Genomic DNA, 18,854 nt, shown 5'->3' on the forward strand with positions numbered 1-18,854 from the left:
CCCTTCCTCCCCTTCCTCCCCCTTCTAGCTCCCTCCTCCCAGGTTTCCCCCTCCCCTCTCCCATCCTCACTCCTCCCTCCTCCCACCCCAGTTATGTAAAATAAAAAGAGATTTTTGTTGTTAAACAAGGTGTCTTTATTTGACATTAGGAAGGGGGGTTAGGAAGGGTAAAGTGGAAGGGGGTAGGGTGGAAGAAGGCCCCAGTGGGGCATGCAGGGAGAGTTCAGTCCTCCTCCTCCACTTGGAAGCTCTCCCGCAGGGCTTCCAGGATCCGGACGGCCCGCCGCTGGGCTTTCCGAACAGCAGCAGCGTGGGGCTGAGCGTAGTGGCCAGCCATGCGCTCAGCCTCAGCCATCCAGGCTGGCAGGAAAGCCTCCCACTTTCGCTCACACAAATTGTGCAGCACACAACATGCTGCCACCACGGGAGGGATATTGTGCTCGGCAAGGTCGAGGCGAGTGAGGAGGCACCTAAATCTGGCTTTCAGTCAGCCAAAGGCCCCCTCGATCATGATGCGGGCCCTGGTCAGCCTGGCATTAAAGGCCTGGCGGGAGGGGTTGAGGTGCCCCGTGTACAGCTTCATGAGCCAGGACTGTAGGGGGTAGGCCGCATCCCCCACCAGGCAGACGGGCATGTCCACGTCCCCGACCCTGATGTGGCGGTCGGGGAAGAAGGTCCCGGCCTGCAGCCTCTGGCACATGGAGGAGTTCCGGTACACCTGTGCATCATGTGCCTTGCCGGACCAGTCCACATTAATGTCCATGAACTGTCCCCAGTGGTTACACACGGCCTGCAGGATCACGGAGAAGTACCCCTTGCGGTTCAGATACTGGGAAGCCTGGCGTTCCGGGGCACGGATGGGGATGTGCATCCCGTCGATGGCCCCCCCGCAGTTGGGGAAGCCGAGAGCGCTGAACCCCCGGATGACAGCGTCCGGGTCGGCAAGGTGGACCACCCTGTGGAGCAGCACCCGGGTGATGGCCTTGACCACCTGCAGACAGACACAGCAAACCACGAATCACTGGGGCGCCCAGGTGGCTGGGAGTGTTCGTGCCCTGGCAGTGCCCCACCCCACTCCTGGAAACAAGCCCCCGGGGCGGCGTGTAGTATGTCTGGGACAGACCAAACCCTCCGTTGCGGGGCACTTTCGCCTCCTCCCCCCCCATTTTCCCTGGGGCGGCCCATCCCCTCCTTGCAGCTCCCCTCCACCCGGCCCAGTGGCCGGTGAGTGCTGTACCTGCATGAGCACTGCTCCGATGGTGGATTTCCCCATGCCGAACTGGTTTCCGACAGATCGGTAGCTGTCCGGCGTGGAGAGTTTCCAAAGGGCGATGGCCACATGCTTCTGGAGGGGGATGGCGGGCCTCATGCGAGTGTCCCGTCACCGCAGAGCAGGGGCGAGCCACTCGCAGAGCTCTAGGATGGTGTCCCTCTTCATCCTGAAGTTCTGGGTCCACTGTCTGTCTCCCCAGCACTCCAGGATGATGCGGTCCCACCAGTCGCTGCTAGTGTCCAGACGCCAGATGTGGTGGGGCACGCTGGCGTCCGGGCACTGCTGCGGCTCCTCCATGGCCCCCAGTGAGGCCAGATGGAGAGGTGCACCAGGTGGTGCCAGGCAGCCTCCAGCCATTGCTGGCAGGCTTGCAGCAGCAAGTCCAAAAACTGCACCAGAAAGCCCAGGGCGAGCTCTGGCTCCATGTTGCCAACTGCGGTAGTGGCCCCAAAGGGAAGCACCGACACAGATGGGCGCTTTGCTGTCCCTCGGCGAGGTTGGCAAGCAAGCAGGAAAAGCTGAGAACCGGCTGTTCAGGGGGGTCCCTTTAAGCACGAGCCTCAGATAGCCTCAGACAGCAGCCACACAAAGCAACTACTGACCTGATGCGCTGCTGGAACCGGTTTCAGCCGCCCTTAAGTGCGCCCAAGCATCCAATCAGTGTGGACGCGCTAGTTCGAATTAGAAAAACGTTAATTCAAACTAGTTTTTAAGTCTAGATGTGCTCATTTGAATTAGCTTAGTTCAAATTAACTAATTCGAACTAAGTTAGTTCAAATTAGCGCTGTAGTGTAGACATAACCAAAGCTAGTAATGGGCACACTCTTTTATTTTACCCCCTCACAATGTCTGGAAATGTTGGATCCCTCTGTGACGGACCGGGCCGTGTCTGGGCACAGCTGAGGGCGTCCGCTCAGGGCGAATTGCTCAAATCCGGGACTTCTTACAGCCCCCTTGACTGGTGACCTCTCCAAACAGGCCACAAACCAGTCCCACAGAGCACTTCAGCTGCCTGCCTGAAGCCTCCCGAGCAAAACCCCTCTGACACCCCAGCAATATCTGTGCCCCAGATGGCCCCGGGCCTCATACACGGGTGGGGGGTCCTAGCACCCAATCCCACCTACCCCGAACAAGTTCTGTCCGGTTCCAAGAAACCAGCCACAGATCCCTGGTCAATTTACCCTCTGGACCTTACCCACAAATCACGCTGGGCCAATCCTTTAGAATCTATATCTAAAGGTTTATTATTACAAGAAAGAAAAGCCTGAGAGTAAGGTTATTAAAGAATAGTACGTTACATGCACCGAATCTCCCAGTTCTCGATGCAGGCTCTAGCAGAGATGTTGCAGCTGCTGGTTAAAAGTCCTTATTGCACATCCTAAGATCAGGATGGGTTCACAGGTCTTCCGGGCTCTTCAATCCCTGCAGTGCTGCCTCTGGGATGAAGTGCTGAGCTGAGAACAAAATGGCATCGACCACATGGCCTCTTTATACTCCTTCCTGGCCTCTTCTAGTATGTAGCAGGTCACCTGGTCCTCAGCCTCTCTGTGTTCCCTGCTGGCTGCTCTCAGGACAGCCCCCATTCTTTGGGTATGTCTTTGGCCCATTGAGAACCATTGTTCCACAGGTAATTAGCATGTCCACAGGCTCCACAGGCTCGTCCCTGCCCAATGCTTAACCACATGCAGGGAAATCTTCAGTTTCCACACAGATTACAGATCTACACACACAGACATTATATACTCACATAAACAGTGTACACAGGATCAGAAAACAACAAGCTCCCATTCAATACCCCACATGGCTCCCTTTCATACAGATTTCTGGGACCAACATCCCCACCTAGGGGTGCAGCAGCGATCTGGCTGCTTCCCTCCAATTCGGTAATGTGACACCCTCCCTTCCTGGATCAAATGTGTTCCATTTATTTCTATTTAACATAAAACTCTGTTAATTATTTGCTGCTGCGCCCAGATCATTGCAGCTCTTTTCTCTTTTCCATGAAAATCAAGGTTTGCATGAAAATCAAATTGGTCCAGTGAGAACCCCGACCCTGAGCCCTGAGCTTAGAACATAAGAACGGCCGTACTGGGTCAGACCAAAGGTCCATCTAGCCCAGTAGCCTGTCTGCCGACAGTGGCCAACACCAGCTACCCCGGAGGGGATGGACCAAAAACAATGATCAAGCAATTTGTCTCATGTCATGCATCTCCAGCCTTCCACAAACAGAGGCCAGGGACACCATTCCAACCCCCTGGCTAATAGCTCTCCATGGACCCAACCTCCATGAATTTATCTAACTTCTCTTTAAATTCTGTGGCAAGGAGTTCCGCAGGTTGACGATGTGCTGTGTGAAGAAGAACTTTCGCTTATTAGTTTTAAACCTGCTGCCCATTAATTTCCTTTGGTGTCCTCTAGTCATTCTATTTTGGGAACTAATGAAGAACTTTTCTTTATTCACCCTCTCCACACCACTCATGATTTTATATTTTAAGGCCAAAATATCTTTTTTGAGGTGAGGAGACCACATCTGTACACAGTACTGAAGATATGGCGTACCATAGTTTTATACTTCCCCTCCTCCTTCTTCCCCTGGCTTCCCCCTTCCAGCTCCCTCCTCCCATATTTCTCCCTCCCCTCTCCCACCCTCTCTCTTCCTTTCCCCCACATCCTTTTCCAAGTCTCCCCAGAGGTTAACTCCCCCCCAGTTTTGTTAAATAAGGAGAGTTTCTATTTTTGAACACACATGTCCTTTATTTTTTACATTAGGAAGGGGGGCTAGGGAGGGGTAAGTGGAAGGAGGTGAGGGAGGAATGGGGCATGAGCCCCCAATGGGGAGGACTGGGGTGGCTCTGTGGGCTCCTTAGGGTGGAAGCTCTCCTGCAGGGCCTCCTGGATCCTGACAGCCCCCCGATTGATCCCCCGGATGGCAGCTTGCGGCAAGTGCAGCCGGGCTGATGGCTGAGTGCTATGATGTGCCGAGTGTAGGCATTCTGGGCACTCCAAAACAGGACTGCTTTGCTGCCCCTCATCGAGTTAGACAAGCAAGCGGGGAACCCTGAGAAATGTCTGTCCGGGGTGGGGGTCTGATCCCTTTAAGCACAGCCCTCGGCTAGCCTGAAGCAGCAGCTCCACACTTTAAGTCCTAATCTGATGCCCTGCCAGCACTGGTTCTGGCCATCCTTAACCTCGGTTCAGGGTCCACTCAATGTGGACCTGCTATTTCAAATTAGCAAAATCCTAATTCGAATTAGTTTTTAGGTCTAGATGCACTCATTCGAATTAGCTTAGTTAGAATTAACTAATTCGAATTAAGTTAGTTCAAATTAGTGCTGTAGTGTAGACATACCCTATGAGGGCCCATATGCTCTAGTTTTCTCAACTGTGTCTGTCCATCTAAATTTCATTTTCTTATATTCAGATGGGAACTCTTTAATCCATCAGGGAACCGACACTTCCTTTTCTCATCATACTTTGGTACCCTCGCCATTAACCCCACCCATCCACAGCGGTCAGAGGACGATCCTCAATGACTCCGTGATCTCTTTCTTGAATAACACCTAATTTAGACTCCATCATTTTATGTGTTTATTTGGGATTATATTTTTCTCTGTTTGGATCTGATGAACCACCTCTGTAGACATCACTAAATACATTCTTATCCAATCCTTCAAACATACCAATCAGAAATTCCCTTTGATTCAAAATTATTGCCAAATTATTGTCGAAGAACTGGCTATATAGGGATGGTCAACTTCTGCTCAGGGTTAGTTATTGATAATATTTCCCCTACCAATAACCTTAATGCAATGGTCCTCAACAAGGAATCTCTGGGTATGTCTAGACTACATGCCTGTGTCACCAAAGGCATGTAAATTAATCTACCCGACATAGTCAAGGAAGTGGGGATTTAAATATCCCCCACTTCATTAAAATAAAAATGGCCGCTGCTCCGTGCCAGCTCAGTTGATTGTCGGCACAACAAGGTAGTCAAGACACGGATCGGTCGTCAAGGAAAGCCGTTATCGACCGATCCCCTTTGCCTTGTGAAAGGAGGTTTACAGAATCGTCGACAACGGCTTTCCCTGTCGACCGATCTGCGTCTTGACTGCCACGTTGTGCCGACAATCAGCCATTTTTATTTTAATGAAGTGGGGGATATTTAAATCCCCCGCTTCATTGACTATGTCGGGTAGTCTAATTTACATGTCTCTTTCGGCAGAGGCACGTAGTCTAGACATACCCTCTGGGTGAATCTCCTAGATTCATATAGTTTGCGCTGAATAATACTTTCACAGATCTCTTATCTTTCTCTTCTTCTAACAAGATGATAATATTGTAACTACTTGAATTAATTTTAATATAAACCCTACTTACTCCACAATCACACCTCAAACATACTGCACCAAAGTCCGAAGAATAGAATGAAGATCCGATGGCTTCTTGAGGTTCACTCCAGTCCTAAGTCCTGGGGAACCAGCAATGCATGCCACTTCAAAATCAGGGCTCTTAATTAATGTCTGACTCCCAATTTAAGATCTGTCATATCATCTGTTATTTGTCTCTGTCTACTAAGCCTTTTAACACTGGTAATCCCAAGAAAAGAGTTAAAGGCAAGCCACCACAATTCAATATGTTCCATTTCTCCCAATTCTTACTTAACAGCACAACCAGCATGGTCCATTTGGCTGCTGACCGACAGGACACTGAGCCAAATGGACCATTGGTTTGACCCGATGATAGCTAGGCTGCTGCAGAGAAGCATTTTCCAAGGGATTCCTATGCCGTGGAGCTGTCAAAGTTACCGTAGCAGAGACCCAGGGCCTGGTGAGGCTGGGAGGTGATTAGGAAATGGGTGCTACAGGGAAAGGGTGTGGACTTGTAGCATGAATGACAGAGGGGGATGGACCGAGCTAGACCTAAGCTGGAAAGCCAGAAGTTTTCCAGCTCAGGGTGATAGGCCCGGATAGCCCATATCTGATGAGCTTGTGCTAGCAGGGAGCTGGAGAGGGTCCTAGAGCAGTTGTAGAGGACCAGATATTATGGGTGGGTGGTCCTAGATACTAGTGGATCCCTGAGATCTGCGCCTAACTTTGGAGATCCCTTGATGCTGGGTCTCCCTTTTCAAGGAAGGGACCTCATTTTCTGCAGCAATCTGAAGCATATTTCCATATACAGAGCTCTGTGGCATTTTCCTTCCCTGGCCAGCATCCTGGGTTGTTAATACAGGAGAGGGGACTGCAGCAGAGCAATCTGGTCCTTTAGTTAGTTAGTCAGTCAGTTAGTTAATTCATTGAGATCACAGTTCTAACAGCATCATCCTACCATTCAGCTGCCCCCAAGGCAGCCATGTGATAATCAGACCCATATGAACTGTGCTGACAAGTCCAGATTTCAGGAACAGAGCCTGCTGCAGGGCTGGTACTCCAGTCCTCTGGTTCAGCATCACCCCCAACCAGTCCCTGTGATTTTGCCTCCTGACGTTTGCCATTGGCCATGACGGGGTTGAAGCTGGTGCGCATGAAGCCAAGCAGCTGAGGTTCCCTGATGGCCAAGTGGCCCCAAGGGAAGGTACAAACATGCTGCATAAAGGCAGCTGCCTCCCCATCTGAACACACACTGCCTGCTGCCTGTGCAACCTCTCCGGTGACTCCTTGTGCTTCAGGGTGAAGACCTCTGGTGTCAGCTGCTCCCTTTTACGAACTGGGTACATTGGCAGGTTTCACTGTCTGTAACATGCCAAGTGCAGGGCGAAGGCTGCAGGCTGTTTGCATTGGCAGATGGTCTGAGCAGTGGTAGAGGACTCAGATGGGCTGTTGGGATGACTCAGTGACAGGGCTGGGGGGCAGGCAGTGGTAGTTACCTGGGGACTGCTCCGATACATCTGCCCGTGCTCCATAGTAGGTTTTTAAGCAACACAGGGATTTATAATGAGCTTGGAGAGTTAAACTCTCAATGCCCCGAGTCAGGATTTCTGGGTGGGTTCCAGTTCCAGAGGTGCCATGTGCTCAGGGCGACATCCTGCCAAGGGCTGAGTTGCCAAATCACCTCTGGTTTATTGCATTTTCAAATCTTTGATTCCCTGAGGTGCTCACTCAGCGACGGCTTTTCTTGAGCTGCTGCTTCCCTTCCTGCTTGTTTTCCAGCCGCCTGCTATTAAACTAAGGGACAAACTGGTTTCTGCCAATAGAGCCAACTCTTATACATCCCCATAGTTAATCCAATGTAGCCGCACAGCAAACATCCCAAGAACTCTGTTTATCCCACCCACTGTTCCTGTGCCTCTGCCGGGTGCTGTGAATTTTCTAAATATATGACAGGCACAGGGAGTGAGCAAGCAAGAGAGAACACTAGACTAATCTCCTGTGGGCAATGAAGTGCCATTTCTATGAATGCTCTGACATTAGAATTTGAAACCCACTTTCTGTAAACCCTCATCATGCCAGAATAACAAGTGCTGAGTTGCTTTGTACTAGTGCGTGAGAGTTCAGAGAATAAATTTTTTATATGTATTGATTCCTATGCATGTTACTACTCCAGAGACAGACTGCAGAATGACAGAGCAGGACTCGAGGAGAATCAGTTACCTATTAACCCTTTTGACTGCCAGCACTCAGTATTTGATTTAGTGGGTCTTATCTAGCCCCCCTAAATTGAATGCCAGAAGATTGATCTTCAGTGTGGTAAGTATAGACTTTGCTACATTTCAAGGCACTCGCCTGCCAGAGAATTTGTTGTTGAAGGAAGTTGAGAGGAGAAAGAATAGATTGACATGGGCCTGCTAAAATACAATGTGCAAACGTTACACCAAAAATGCCTCTCATGGTATGCATGTATATTGAAAGCCAGCAGCAGAGTTAAGGAATTTCTAAAGAAAGGACCCAAATTTTACTTGAGAAAGAATTGCAGAAGTGCTCCCAGGAATGTTTGCAATTGTGTTGTGCTACTAACTCTTTGTTCAGAGAACAGTTCCATGATATTGTCTCCTGGCAACTGAGCAGAAGCTGTTTCTTATACTGATATTAAGGAGGTTCAGGAAGATAATCCCTGTGCAAAACTTAGGGAAAAGTCCTGAGAGAACAATTCTGCTGGTCTTTGATTCTGTAAAGAGTTGAGCGGAGGTACAGGAAAGGGAGTGTGATGGTGGCTGTTTATACCCATCAGCATTTGCAGGAGCATGGCTGAAGTAACTGGCACACTCAAGTGGCTTTTAGTGGAAATCTAATGTTTGCCCTGGTCACCCGTTTGTGCTCCCAACCCCGTTCTCCCATCAGCTGAAGCTGCTGTCTATGTTAGCTTAGAACGGACCTGTTCCTTGCATGGGGAGAACGTGCCGGTTCTGGAAGGAGGAAGAGAAGCCTGTTGGATGATCCATATCTCTGCATTCAGACTATACTGGCAGGCAAATCATTTCTGCTTCTCTTCGAGGTTCTAACTCCGGGAGTATTGTGGGAAAGCCACAAATGTAAATTCACACAGTGCTCAAGTAGGCTGTGGAACTCCCATCCACAAGATAAGAAAGGGCATAGGAGCTTAGGAAGATGAAAAAGGGGCATAACATTTATATAGGTGATCTGAAAATCCAGTTACACTGGTGAGGACACAATTAAAAACTCTTGGATAAGCTCTAAACAATCCTGATTTAAACCCCAAAATGTGTCTAGTTTGTGGATGTTGGGAAACATTCTCTGGGAGCATGTTAAGTCCTACCTGCCCATTGCAAGACTTCCTCCACTTTCCTTAAAAACATCTGAAACTGGCCACTGAATCCTGACTTGATGGACTTCATGTCTGGCAGGGCCTGTCTTCCCACCAGTGCTGTAAATCCAAGACTATGTTCTGGCTGATCTTCCTTGAGCTCTCGGGTGTGTGTTGACCTGCACTGAGGGTATGGCTAGACTACAAGTTTTTGTCGGAAAATGGTATGCAAAATGTGCTATGCATTTTGTGAACCTTTTTCTAATTCTTTTGTCAGAAGATGCTTTTCCAACATTGGTCCGTCTAGACTGGGCCAAATGTTGGAAACCCCCCCTCTTTCAGAAGCCCCCTTCTTCCTTGTAGAACGAGGAATACAGGGGCTTCCGAAAGAGCGTGTTTGCTCTTCAGCAAAAAAAAGCGGAAGAGCAAACACATTCCCTGGACACAGTGGAGTATTTTTGGGATACCTTCAGTGTATCCTGAAAAAACTCCACAATCTAGCCATACCCTTTCAGTGGGAAACTGCCTCATTAAATATCATTTAGTGTCTTCTTGTTTCTTTCATGCAGAAAAGTTCCAAACTCCTTGTGTGGGCTCAGAGATGATGTCTGCTGTCAATACTTCCGAATTCACACATGTCGTGTTCCTTCTGCCTGGGGTACCTGGGCAGGAAGACGCCCGTATCTGGAGCTCTGTTGCCTTCTGCTTAATATCTGCTATTGCTGTTGCAGGCAATTCAGTCATTCTGTTCATTATAAGAACAGACCCAAGCCTCCATCAGCCCATGTACATTTTCCTTTCCATGTTGGCCCTCACAGACCTTGGCTTTTTGATCGTTACCATGCCGACGATACTGGGTGTGTACTTGTTTAACGTTAGGGAGATCAGCTCCCATGCCTGCATTTCCCAGTTGTACTTTTTTGCCGTGCTTATGTTCACTGAATCTGCCGTGCTCCTGTCGATGGCCTTTGATCGCTTCATCGCCATCAGTGACCCGCTGAGATACGCTTCCATCCTAACCCTGCCGAGAGTAGCCAAGATGGGGCTGGTGTGTGTGCTAAGAGCACTTGCTTTAATACTCCCGCTCCCCCTTTTCGTGAGACAGTTCCAATACTGCCAATCCAAAGTCCTCACCCATTCCTACTGCCGGAATGAGGACATGTTGAAGTTGTCTTGCTCCGATATCAGAGCCAGCAGCATGTATGGCTTGATCAATAAAACCTTAGCCATGGGGTTGGACTTGCTGCTCATCTTCGTCTCTTATGTGATGATCCTCAAAACAGTGCTGAGCATCGCGTCCCAAGAAGAGAGCCTCCGGGCCCTAAACACCTGCGTCTCCCACCTCTGCGCCGTCCTCCTCTTCTACACACCAGAGTTCAGCTTGTCGGTGATAACCAGGTTCGTGAAGAACACGTCTCCTTTTCTTCATATGCTTCTGAGCTACATCTCCCTGCTTGTCCCACCCCTGATGAATCCGATCGTGTACAGCGTGAAAAGCAAACCCCTGCGTGCAAGGATCATCAAAGTGTTCTCCAAGTGAAGGGTCCATTCATCACCCCTCTGCAATGCTAGTGACACCAGAGACAGAAAAACGTGCCGTGGTCACCTCTTCCATCTCTCATCATTACATCAGAGAGGTCATTAGTTACTGATAGCCACTATGTCCAGCGAGGTTCAGATGGAATCTAAATACAGGGGTACCGGGAGAGGGGCTTGTGATGGTTCCTCCTCCTCCCATGCTTTATGAAATTGACTTATGGATACAATAATTTGTGACTCAAAGATGCTTTGGACAAAGTTCCTCATGTAACCTATCAATCCCTATGCCACAATCAATTGGAACTGTATGTCTCATTTTGATGTATGCATCCCTCTTGTAAGTAAAGTTCGAGATAGGGAATGGTTTAGGTTTAAATGTACAAATGAAAGCCATCAAGGGTGTTTCCAATGCTGGGACCCCTCTATGTCTGGGTGATCACCTTTAAATAGCCTCCTTTGTCACTTAAGTCTAAGCCAGTGGTCCCCAAACTTTCCGGGTGGTGGGCGCCACGCGGTGTTGCCAGGCCACCCAGGAGTGAGGCCTTGCATGCACCAGGCACCCAGGGGCGGCACGAGGCGGGCTAACATAAATGCCCTGGTGGGCACTGCGTTGGGGACCATTGGTCTAAGCAATCATTGATCTTGGGAAAACATGTAACCACCCTAACGTGAAGTGTTTCACCAGGAAATTTTCCATGAAAGGTGAGAGGGTAAACACCAATTTCCTTCCCAAAGTTAAAATCTATAAGACAATGAGAAGCGAGCTGTCCTGTGGTTTTTGGCTGGTGTGACACCCAAGAAAATAAACCAGAGACCCCAAGGATGAAAGATCCTCCCTGGCATGGTGGTTTAGCTGAAAAAAAGAATAGTTTTAAGGAAATATTGCTATAAACTTCAGTGTGTTAGAACCAGCTCTAAGTTTTCTGTCCTTTTAAATTTGCAATGTTGTTTGCTTTGTCTCTTTTCACTTGTAACCACTTAAATTCTACTGTTAGTACTTAATAAAATCATATTTATTTATTCTCAGGCCCAGCGTCAGTGATTGTTATCTCAGGGAACAATGGGGGTGTGTCTAGACTACATGCCTCCGTCGACGGAGGCATGTAGATTAGCCAGATCGGCAGAGGGAAATGAAGCCTCGATTAAAATAATCGCGGCTTCATTTAAATTTAAATGGCTGCCCCGATCTGCCGATCAGCTGTTTGTCGGCAGATCGGGGCAGTCTGGACGCGCCGCGTCAACAAAGAAGCCTTTCTTGATCGGCACAGGTATGCCTCGTGAAACCAGGTTTACCTGTGCCGATCAAGAAAGGCTTCTTTGTCGGCGCGGCGCATCCAGACTGCCCCGATCTGCCGACAAACAGCTGATCGGCAGAGCGGGGCAGCCATTTAAATTTAAATGAAGCCGCGATTATTTTAATCGCGGCTTCATTTCCCTCTGCCAATCTGGCTAATCTACATGCCTCCGTCGATGGAGGCATGTAGTCTAGACACACCCTGAGTGTTTACCTCCACCTTTCATTTTACAGGGGGTTTACCTAACTGATCTATTTGGATTCTGATCCCTTGTGGAGAGTGCTTTTCCTGATCGCTGTGGCTGACACTGCATTGTCCTCATACCTGAGGTGATTCCGGGTCTGCCTTGCTCTTCAGAGAGGTGTTGGGGGTGGGGGTGATCTCAGCTCCAGCTCTGAGCCTTGGCTGGGGGACACAAGGAGATCTGTCCCAGCAGGACAGGTGGTGAGAATCGGCAGAGAGCTAGGAGGTGAGGGCCAATGGTGAGGTCAGCACAATGGGAAGCAGCTGTATGGGTTTTTCCATGACCGTGCCCTGTCACAGGGCTGTTCTCACCCTCTAGTGAGAAAAGAGACCAAAGCAGCCAGCACCATTTCCCGAGTGACTGTATTCGTGGGGAGCCAGGGAACAGGTGGGATGCAACATTGGTGGCTCCTCCATCCTTAGAATTCCTGTCAATACATTCAATAAAGAGAAGGGACGTGGATATTTTTCCCCAAGACACTTGCCCTATCTCTGTCCCATCTCTGGTTAAAAATCCGGGGACCATGAAAAAAGCTGCCGAGCTGTTCTGCTGTCACAGTCCTGGCCCTTCCTGAGCACTCTGGGTGCTGTGTGATCCATGGGGCTGCACCAGCCGTAGGCAGAGCCTATTCCTGGAGTGCAGTCCTACTCACTGGCTCCTCATCATTACCCAAGGCTGCATCCCCTCTCCAGGACAGAAGCCAGACCTGGACCATGTTAAGAGGCATCCAGGGCTCTAGAGCTGCAGTGAGAAGCCCCACACCTTCCCTTTTCCCTGGGTATGATATGGCAGGTGAGGGGCTAAATACAAATCCGAAACCTGCATCTGTGCCTTCATGACAGAAACCACAGGGGAGATGGAGAGTTCAGGGCTCTCCAAGGTAGTCTGGCTGGAGAGCACCACCTTGGAGGAGTTGGAGGAGCAGGGGCAGAGGGACTAATGGAAAACAATGGACTCCAAGCAGAAGGTGGAACATTTTTTCGGCAATCCTGAACCAGCGCTGAGCCCAGCAAGGAAGCTGGTGGGAGGACTCTTGAGTACAAAAAGAAAATGAAGTGTAGGAAAGCCTGTGCATTGGAGGATAATGAATTAATGCAACCTCACAAAGGGGGTATTGACTGATATACTCCATACTGAGAGTGAGTCATTGCTCAGAGGGAAGGATAAAGTGCCTGTAGGTGTAAGTGAGACCATAAAGCAGGGGGTGGGGGGTGTCTTTCTGGCCTCTGTTACATTCTGCTCTGATGTTTTTCATGCAAACATGTTTTTGAATATGAATATGCATAACTCAAATATACTTTATGCAAAAGAGGGCAAGTAAACTCTCATTCAAGACCTAGTAAGCCCCTTAATGTGTATATTCTTTTTCTGTTCAGCATTCATTCCTAGAGTTGGCTTTAAAATATAGTGTAAACCAGTTTATTAATCTAGGTTTTCTAGAGAAAGCCATTAGTGGTACTTCAGGAACTTAATGGCCCGGTGCTCAAAACAAAGATCTGCCAATAGTCTAGTTTTTCCTCTATGCCTAAATGGTGGTTGGTCCTGGCCAAGCCATTGATATCTCCCAGAAGCAAACATCAGAAATAGTAGTACAGAGCTGCTACTTATGACTTCAAAAGCAAAAATGATACCTGCATATGAGCAGGATAAATAGAATCAGCGAATCATCATATTTTATAGACATCCCACTTGGGCCACTTTGTACACTTTGGTGTAAACATGCATCAGTGGTGGCAACAATGTTTTTATGTTCATTACAGACTCCACTAATATCACACATACTAATGGTGGATTATCAGTTTTTCCCCTTCCTCTTCCCATTTAAAATTTGACCATTATGTCTCATCTCTCGGGTAACTTATGATTTCTTTTCTCATCGTCCTTGGGCACGCTCTCCAGTAACCCTGCGCATCCACAGTGGTCAGTCCCTCTGTCTGGACCCGATGCATCATGCTGGCAGAGATCATTAATACGCTTTTGTCCAATCCCTCCCACGCAACCAACTGCAGGGAAATATCCATGGATGGAGCTTTTTGGAAATTCCCTTCCCTGGCCAGCATCCAGGGTGGCCAATAGAGAGGCGGGGACTTGTGCAGAGAAATCGGATTTCTTTCTTTCTTTCTTTCTTTCTTTCTTTCTTTCTTTCTTTCTTTCTTTCTTTCTTTCTTTCTTTCTTTCTTTCTTTCTTTCTTTCTTTCTTTCTTTCTTTCTTTCTTTCTTTCTTTCTTTCTTTCACTAGCTACCTATATAGATAGTTAGTAAGTGAGATCACAGGAGTAACAGCATCATCTTTACCATTCAGCTGCCCCCAAGGAAGCCAAGGGACTATTCAGACCAGTACAAACTGTGCTGACAAGCCCAGATTTCAGCAATGGAACCTGGAGTAGGGTTGGTGCTGCAGGCTAGTTGTTTAGCATCAGTCCCCATCCCCTGTGATTTGGACTCCTGCTGTTTGCCATTGGTTGTGATGGGGTTAAAGCTGGTGCACATGAAGCCAAGCAACTGAGGTTCCCTGATGGCCAAGTGGCCCCAAGGGAAGGTGCAAACATGCTGCATAAAGGCAGTTGTCTCCCTATCTGAACACGCACTGCCTGCTGCCCCTGCAACCTCTCCAATGACTCCTTGTGCTTCAGGGTGAAGACCTCTGGTGCCAGCGGCTCCCTTCTAGCAGGAACTGGGTATGTTGGCAGGTTTCACTGTCTGTAACATGCCAAGTGCAGGGCGAAGGCTGCAGGCTGTTTGCATTGGCAGCTGTTCTGTGCCGCGTCAGAGGACCCAGCTGGGCTGTGGGGATGACCCAGTGACTGGGCTGGGGAGCAGGCAGTGATAAAAACCTGGGAACTCCTCTGCTACATCTTCCTGGGATCCATAGTACAAAGAGGTTCCTAATGAGCTCAGAGTGTTAAGCCCTCAGTGCTCCTGCGATAGGGGAGGTCCCAGACAACCGGGGTGCTGACAAGGCCACTGACACCCTCTTTTTTGCTCTCTATATTTTCTTGCTAGATTGTCCTGATGGGTGAGCACCCTGGTCTCCCCTAGCCAAGGCACAGAGCTGAGATCACGCACCCTCTGAAAGCAATGCAGTTTAGGGCCCAGCTTTCTGGGATACCAGTCCCCAAACAGAATCAATCCCCCCCCCCATGAATTACTTGGGTAAGACCCCATTAGCAATGGAAGGGGGAATGTGCGCATTGATTGCTTTCCCAGGTAAGAATTATTCTCCCTGGGCTTGATAGAACATAAAAGTGATTTTAATACGTACAAGCAGTAGGACTGAAGTGGTTGCAAGAGAGAAGAGACAGAGCGAAGTAGATTAAAACTCAACCTCTCCCCCAGAAAACGCGTAGCTACGTCAACACTTAAACTTCCGTACAAAGTTACTACAAATTTTGCCAAAAGGCAAAACTTTCCTACTTTCCTATTGTTTTTAAAGATTCCTTTTTTGCATGGGATGTCACCTAGTCAAGCTCTACCAACCACTACTAAGACTTAAGGACAAACAGCTATTTTCACATGATACTCTCAATGGCTTTCATGAACACATTTAAAAACCATAAAACATCCCATATGCCATGGCTACATCTAGACTGGCATGATTTTCTGGAAATGCTTTTAATGGAAAAGTTTTCTGTTAAAAGTATTTTTGGAAAAGCGCATCTAGATTGTCACAGACGCTTTTCCGCAAAAGCACTTTTTACGGAAAAGCGTCCATGGCCAATCTAGACGCGCTTTTGGCAAAAAAACCCCAATCGCCATTTTTGCGATCGGGGCTTTTTTGCGCAAAACAAATCTCAGCTGTCTACACTGGCCCTTTTGCGCAAAACTTTTGCGCAAAAGGGACTTTTGCCCGAATAGGAGCAGCATAGTATTTCTGCAAAAAGCACTGATTGCTTACAGTAAGAAGTCAGTGCTTTTGTGGAAATTCAAGTGGCCAGTGTAAACAGCTGGCAAGTTTTTCAGGAAAAGCAGCTGATTTTCTGGAAAAACTGGCCAGTCTAGACACAGCCCATATGTCTAATCTGGCACACAAGAATGATACACATGCCGAAATAAGATAAAGAGTTGCAGTGGATGAAGCCATGAAGATTGATAGGTTACATGAAGCAATCTGTCCAAAGCACCTTTGAGTTATGTATATTTGTGTCCATAAGTCCATTTCATAAAGCATGCGGAGGGTGTGTGTGTTGGGGGTGAGGGCAGGGCGGTTCCATCACTCCCCAGAGTCAGGATTTCTCAGTGGCTCCCAGTTCTAGAGATGCCCTGTGCTCAGGGTGAAATCCTGCCAAGGGCCGGGTTGCCAGATCACCTCAGGTTTATTTGCTACCAGTAACACAGTCAGCAAATGCATTTTCAAATCACTGATTCTCTGAAGTGGTCACTGAGCAATCTCTGATAAGTCATCATCGTTAATCCAATAAAGCCACACAGCAAACACCCCAAGAGCTGGGTTTAACCTACCCATTCGCACGGCAGTCCAGTTCTATGTCTGTTTCAGTGTCTGTGCTGGGTGCAATGAATTTTATGTCCCCAGGAGAGACACAGCGAGGGAGGGAGAGAGAGCAATAGGCAACTCTACGGTGGGAAATGAAGTGCCATTTCCATGAATACTCAGGCATTAGACTTTGAAACTCACTTTCTGACAACCGTCATCATACCCGAATAACAGGTGCTGGGGTTACTTTGAACCAGAGAATGCAAGTTCTGGGAATAAATATTTTATATATTGAATCCAGTGTCTGTTGCCACTCCAGAGACAGGCTACAGACTGACAGAACAGAACCTGAGGAGACCGAGTCAGCTCTTAATCCAGGGACAGAGATGGACAGTGGAGGTACTGGACTCTAACCTGAGAAATATTCTATGTAAGAAGATGAGAGGGCAAGGAATGTGTTGACTTGTGTGTGCTAAGGTACAAGGTGCAAATGTTATACCCAAAAATGTCTCCTATGGCATGCATGTGTGCTGAAATCCAGCTGCAGCATTGTTGAAATATTTACAGGATGGTCCGGATTTGTGCTTTAGAAAGTGTTGCAGATGAACTCCCAGGAGGCTGTGTCTACACTGGCGTGATCTTGCACCAAAGCGGCTGCTCTTGCGCGAAAACTTGCTGCCTGTCTACACTGGCCGCGTGTTCTTGCTCAAGTAAACTGACGTTCTACTGTATGAAATCAGGGCTTCTTGCGCAAGAACTGTGATGCTCCCACTCAGGAATAAGCCCTTTTGGGCAACTTTTCATGTGCAAGAGGCCAGTGTAGACAGGCAACATGGATTTATTGTGCAAGAAAGCCCTATGGTTAAAATGGCCATCACAGCTTTCTTGCGCAAGATAGCGTCTACACGGGCATGGATGCTCTTGCGCAAAAGCACATGCCAGTGTAGAGGCTCTCTCGCACAACTAATTTAATGCAAGAACTCTTGCTCTAAAAAGTTTTTGCGCAAGATCATGCCAGTGTAGATATAGCCAGAGTATTTGCAATTGTTTTGTGCTCCTCACTCTTTGCCCAGGGAACTGTTCCATGGTATTGTCTCCTGGTTACTGACCAGAAACTGTTTCTTCTGATAATCAGTAGGTTCAGGAAGACAATTCGGGCACAAAACCTGTGCAAGACTCAGGGAAAAGTCCTGAGAGAACAACACTGCTGCTCTTCATTTCAGCAACGGCCTGAGCTCAGGTGCAGGAGCGGGAGTGTGATGGTGGCCATTTACGCCCATCAATGTTTGCAGGAGCATGGCTGAAGTAATTGGCACACAAAAGTGGCTATTAGTGGAAATCTAGTGTTTGCCCTGGTCACCCATTTATGCTCCCAACCCCTCCTCCATCAGCTAAAGTTGCTGTCTGAGTTTGCTTAGAATGTGCCAGACCTTGGCCTGGGGAGAACATGCAGGTCCCAAGATGAGGAAGAGAAGCTTGTAGGATGATCCATATCTCTGTATTCAGACAACACCGGTGGGCAAATCATTTCAGCTTATCTTGCAGGGATTCTTGGGGCTCAGAGTCTGTCATTGGGAACATTTGCTAAATTTATTTAAGAGACCTGGATTGACTTTACACCTCTAAATATGGAGTGATACCATTGAAATCAGTAGCATTGAATTAAGAGCCGCTGGGAATTTCCAGCAATGCCAAACATTTATAAATAAATTCAATGCGAGATAAATACATTGAATGACTGTTTTCACCACACACATGCCATATGCTTGCACACCTCATGACACAATGGGTCATACATAGAAGTAAAGGGCCAGAACGGGTGTCTGTTGGAAGGCTACAAATGTAAATTAAGCATTCCAGTAGGCTGTGGAACTCCCAGACACATGATACCTCAAGATCTAGGAGCTTAGGGAGATACAAAGAGGGACTGGATGTTTCTCTTTGTAAGTATAAAGTTCAATTACAGTGAGGAAGAGAGATGTAAATACTCTTGAAGGAGCTCTAAATGTTCTTGATTCACACCCCAAAATGTGTCTAATCTGTGGGTGCTGGACAGAAACATTCGCCAAGAACAAGATTTGTTATACCTATAGCAGGGCTTCTTTCACCTTCCTCCAAAGTATTTGATACTAACTCCTGAATCCTGACTTGATGGACTTCATGTCTGATCAAGCCTGGCAAGTCCTGTCTTCCTATCAGTACGGTAAATCCAAAAGTGTGTTCTGGCTGATCCTCCTTGAGCTCCTGAGAGCGTGGTGAGCAAAAACATGGGTGCAGTGGGAGCAAAAAACTGCTTCATTAAATATCATTTTGTCTTTTCTTGTTCCTTTCAGGAAGAAAAGTACCAAACTCCTTGTATCTGCTCAGTACATG

The 18,854-nt window shown here is 48.0% G+C and overlaps 1 protein-coding gene across 1 annotated transcript; it reads left to right on the top strand.

The window, feature by feature from the left end:
* The first annotated feature begins 9,812 nt into the window (after window positions 1–9,812).
* Window positions 9,813–10,511, top strand: LOC102452087 (olfactory receptor 51G1-like). Its single transcript, XM_075922602.1, has one exon. The coding sequence runs from the start codon at window positions 9,813–9,815 to the stop codon at window positions 10,509–10,511; it is 699 nt and encodes a 232-aa protein (XP_075778717.1).
* Window positions 10,512–18,854: the final 8,343 nt, after the last annotated feature.

This window comes from Pelodiscus sinensis, chromosome 1 (genome assembly GCF_049634645.1).
Source record: "Pelodiscus sinensis isolate JC-2024 chromosome 1, ASM4963464v1, whole genome shotgun sequence".
NCBI lineage: Eukaryota > Metazoa > Chordata > Testudines > Trionychidae > Pelodiscus > Pelodiscus sinensis.

Excerpts from the sequence above, each read along its gene's own strand:
- LOC102452087 (XM_075922602.1), top strand. The coding sequence starts at position 9,813 with ATGCCGACGATACTGGGTGTGTACTTGTTTAACGTTAGGGAGATCAGC.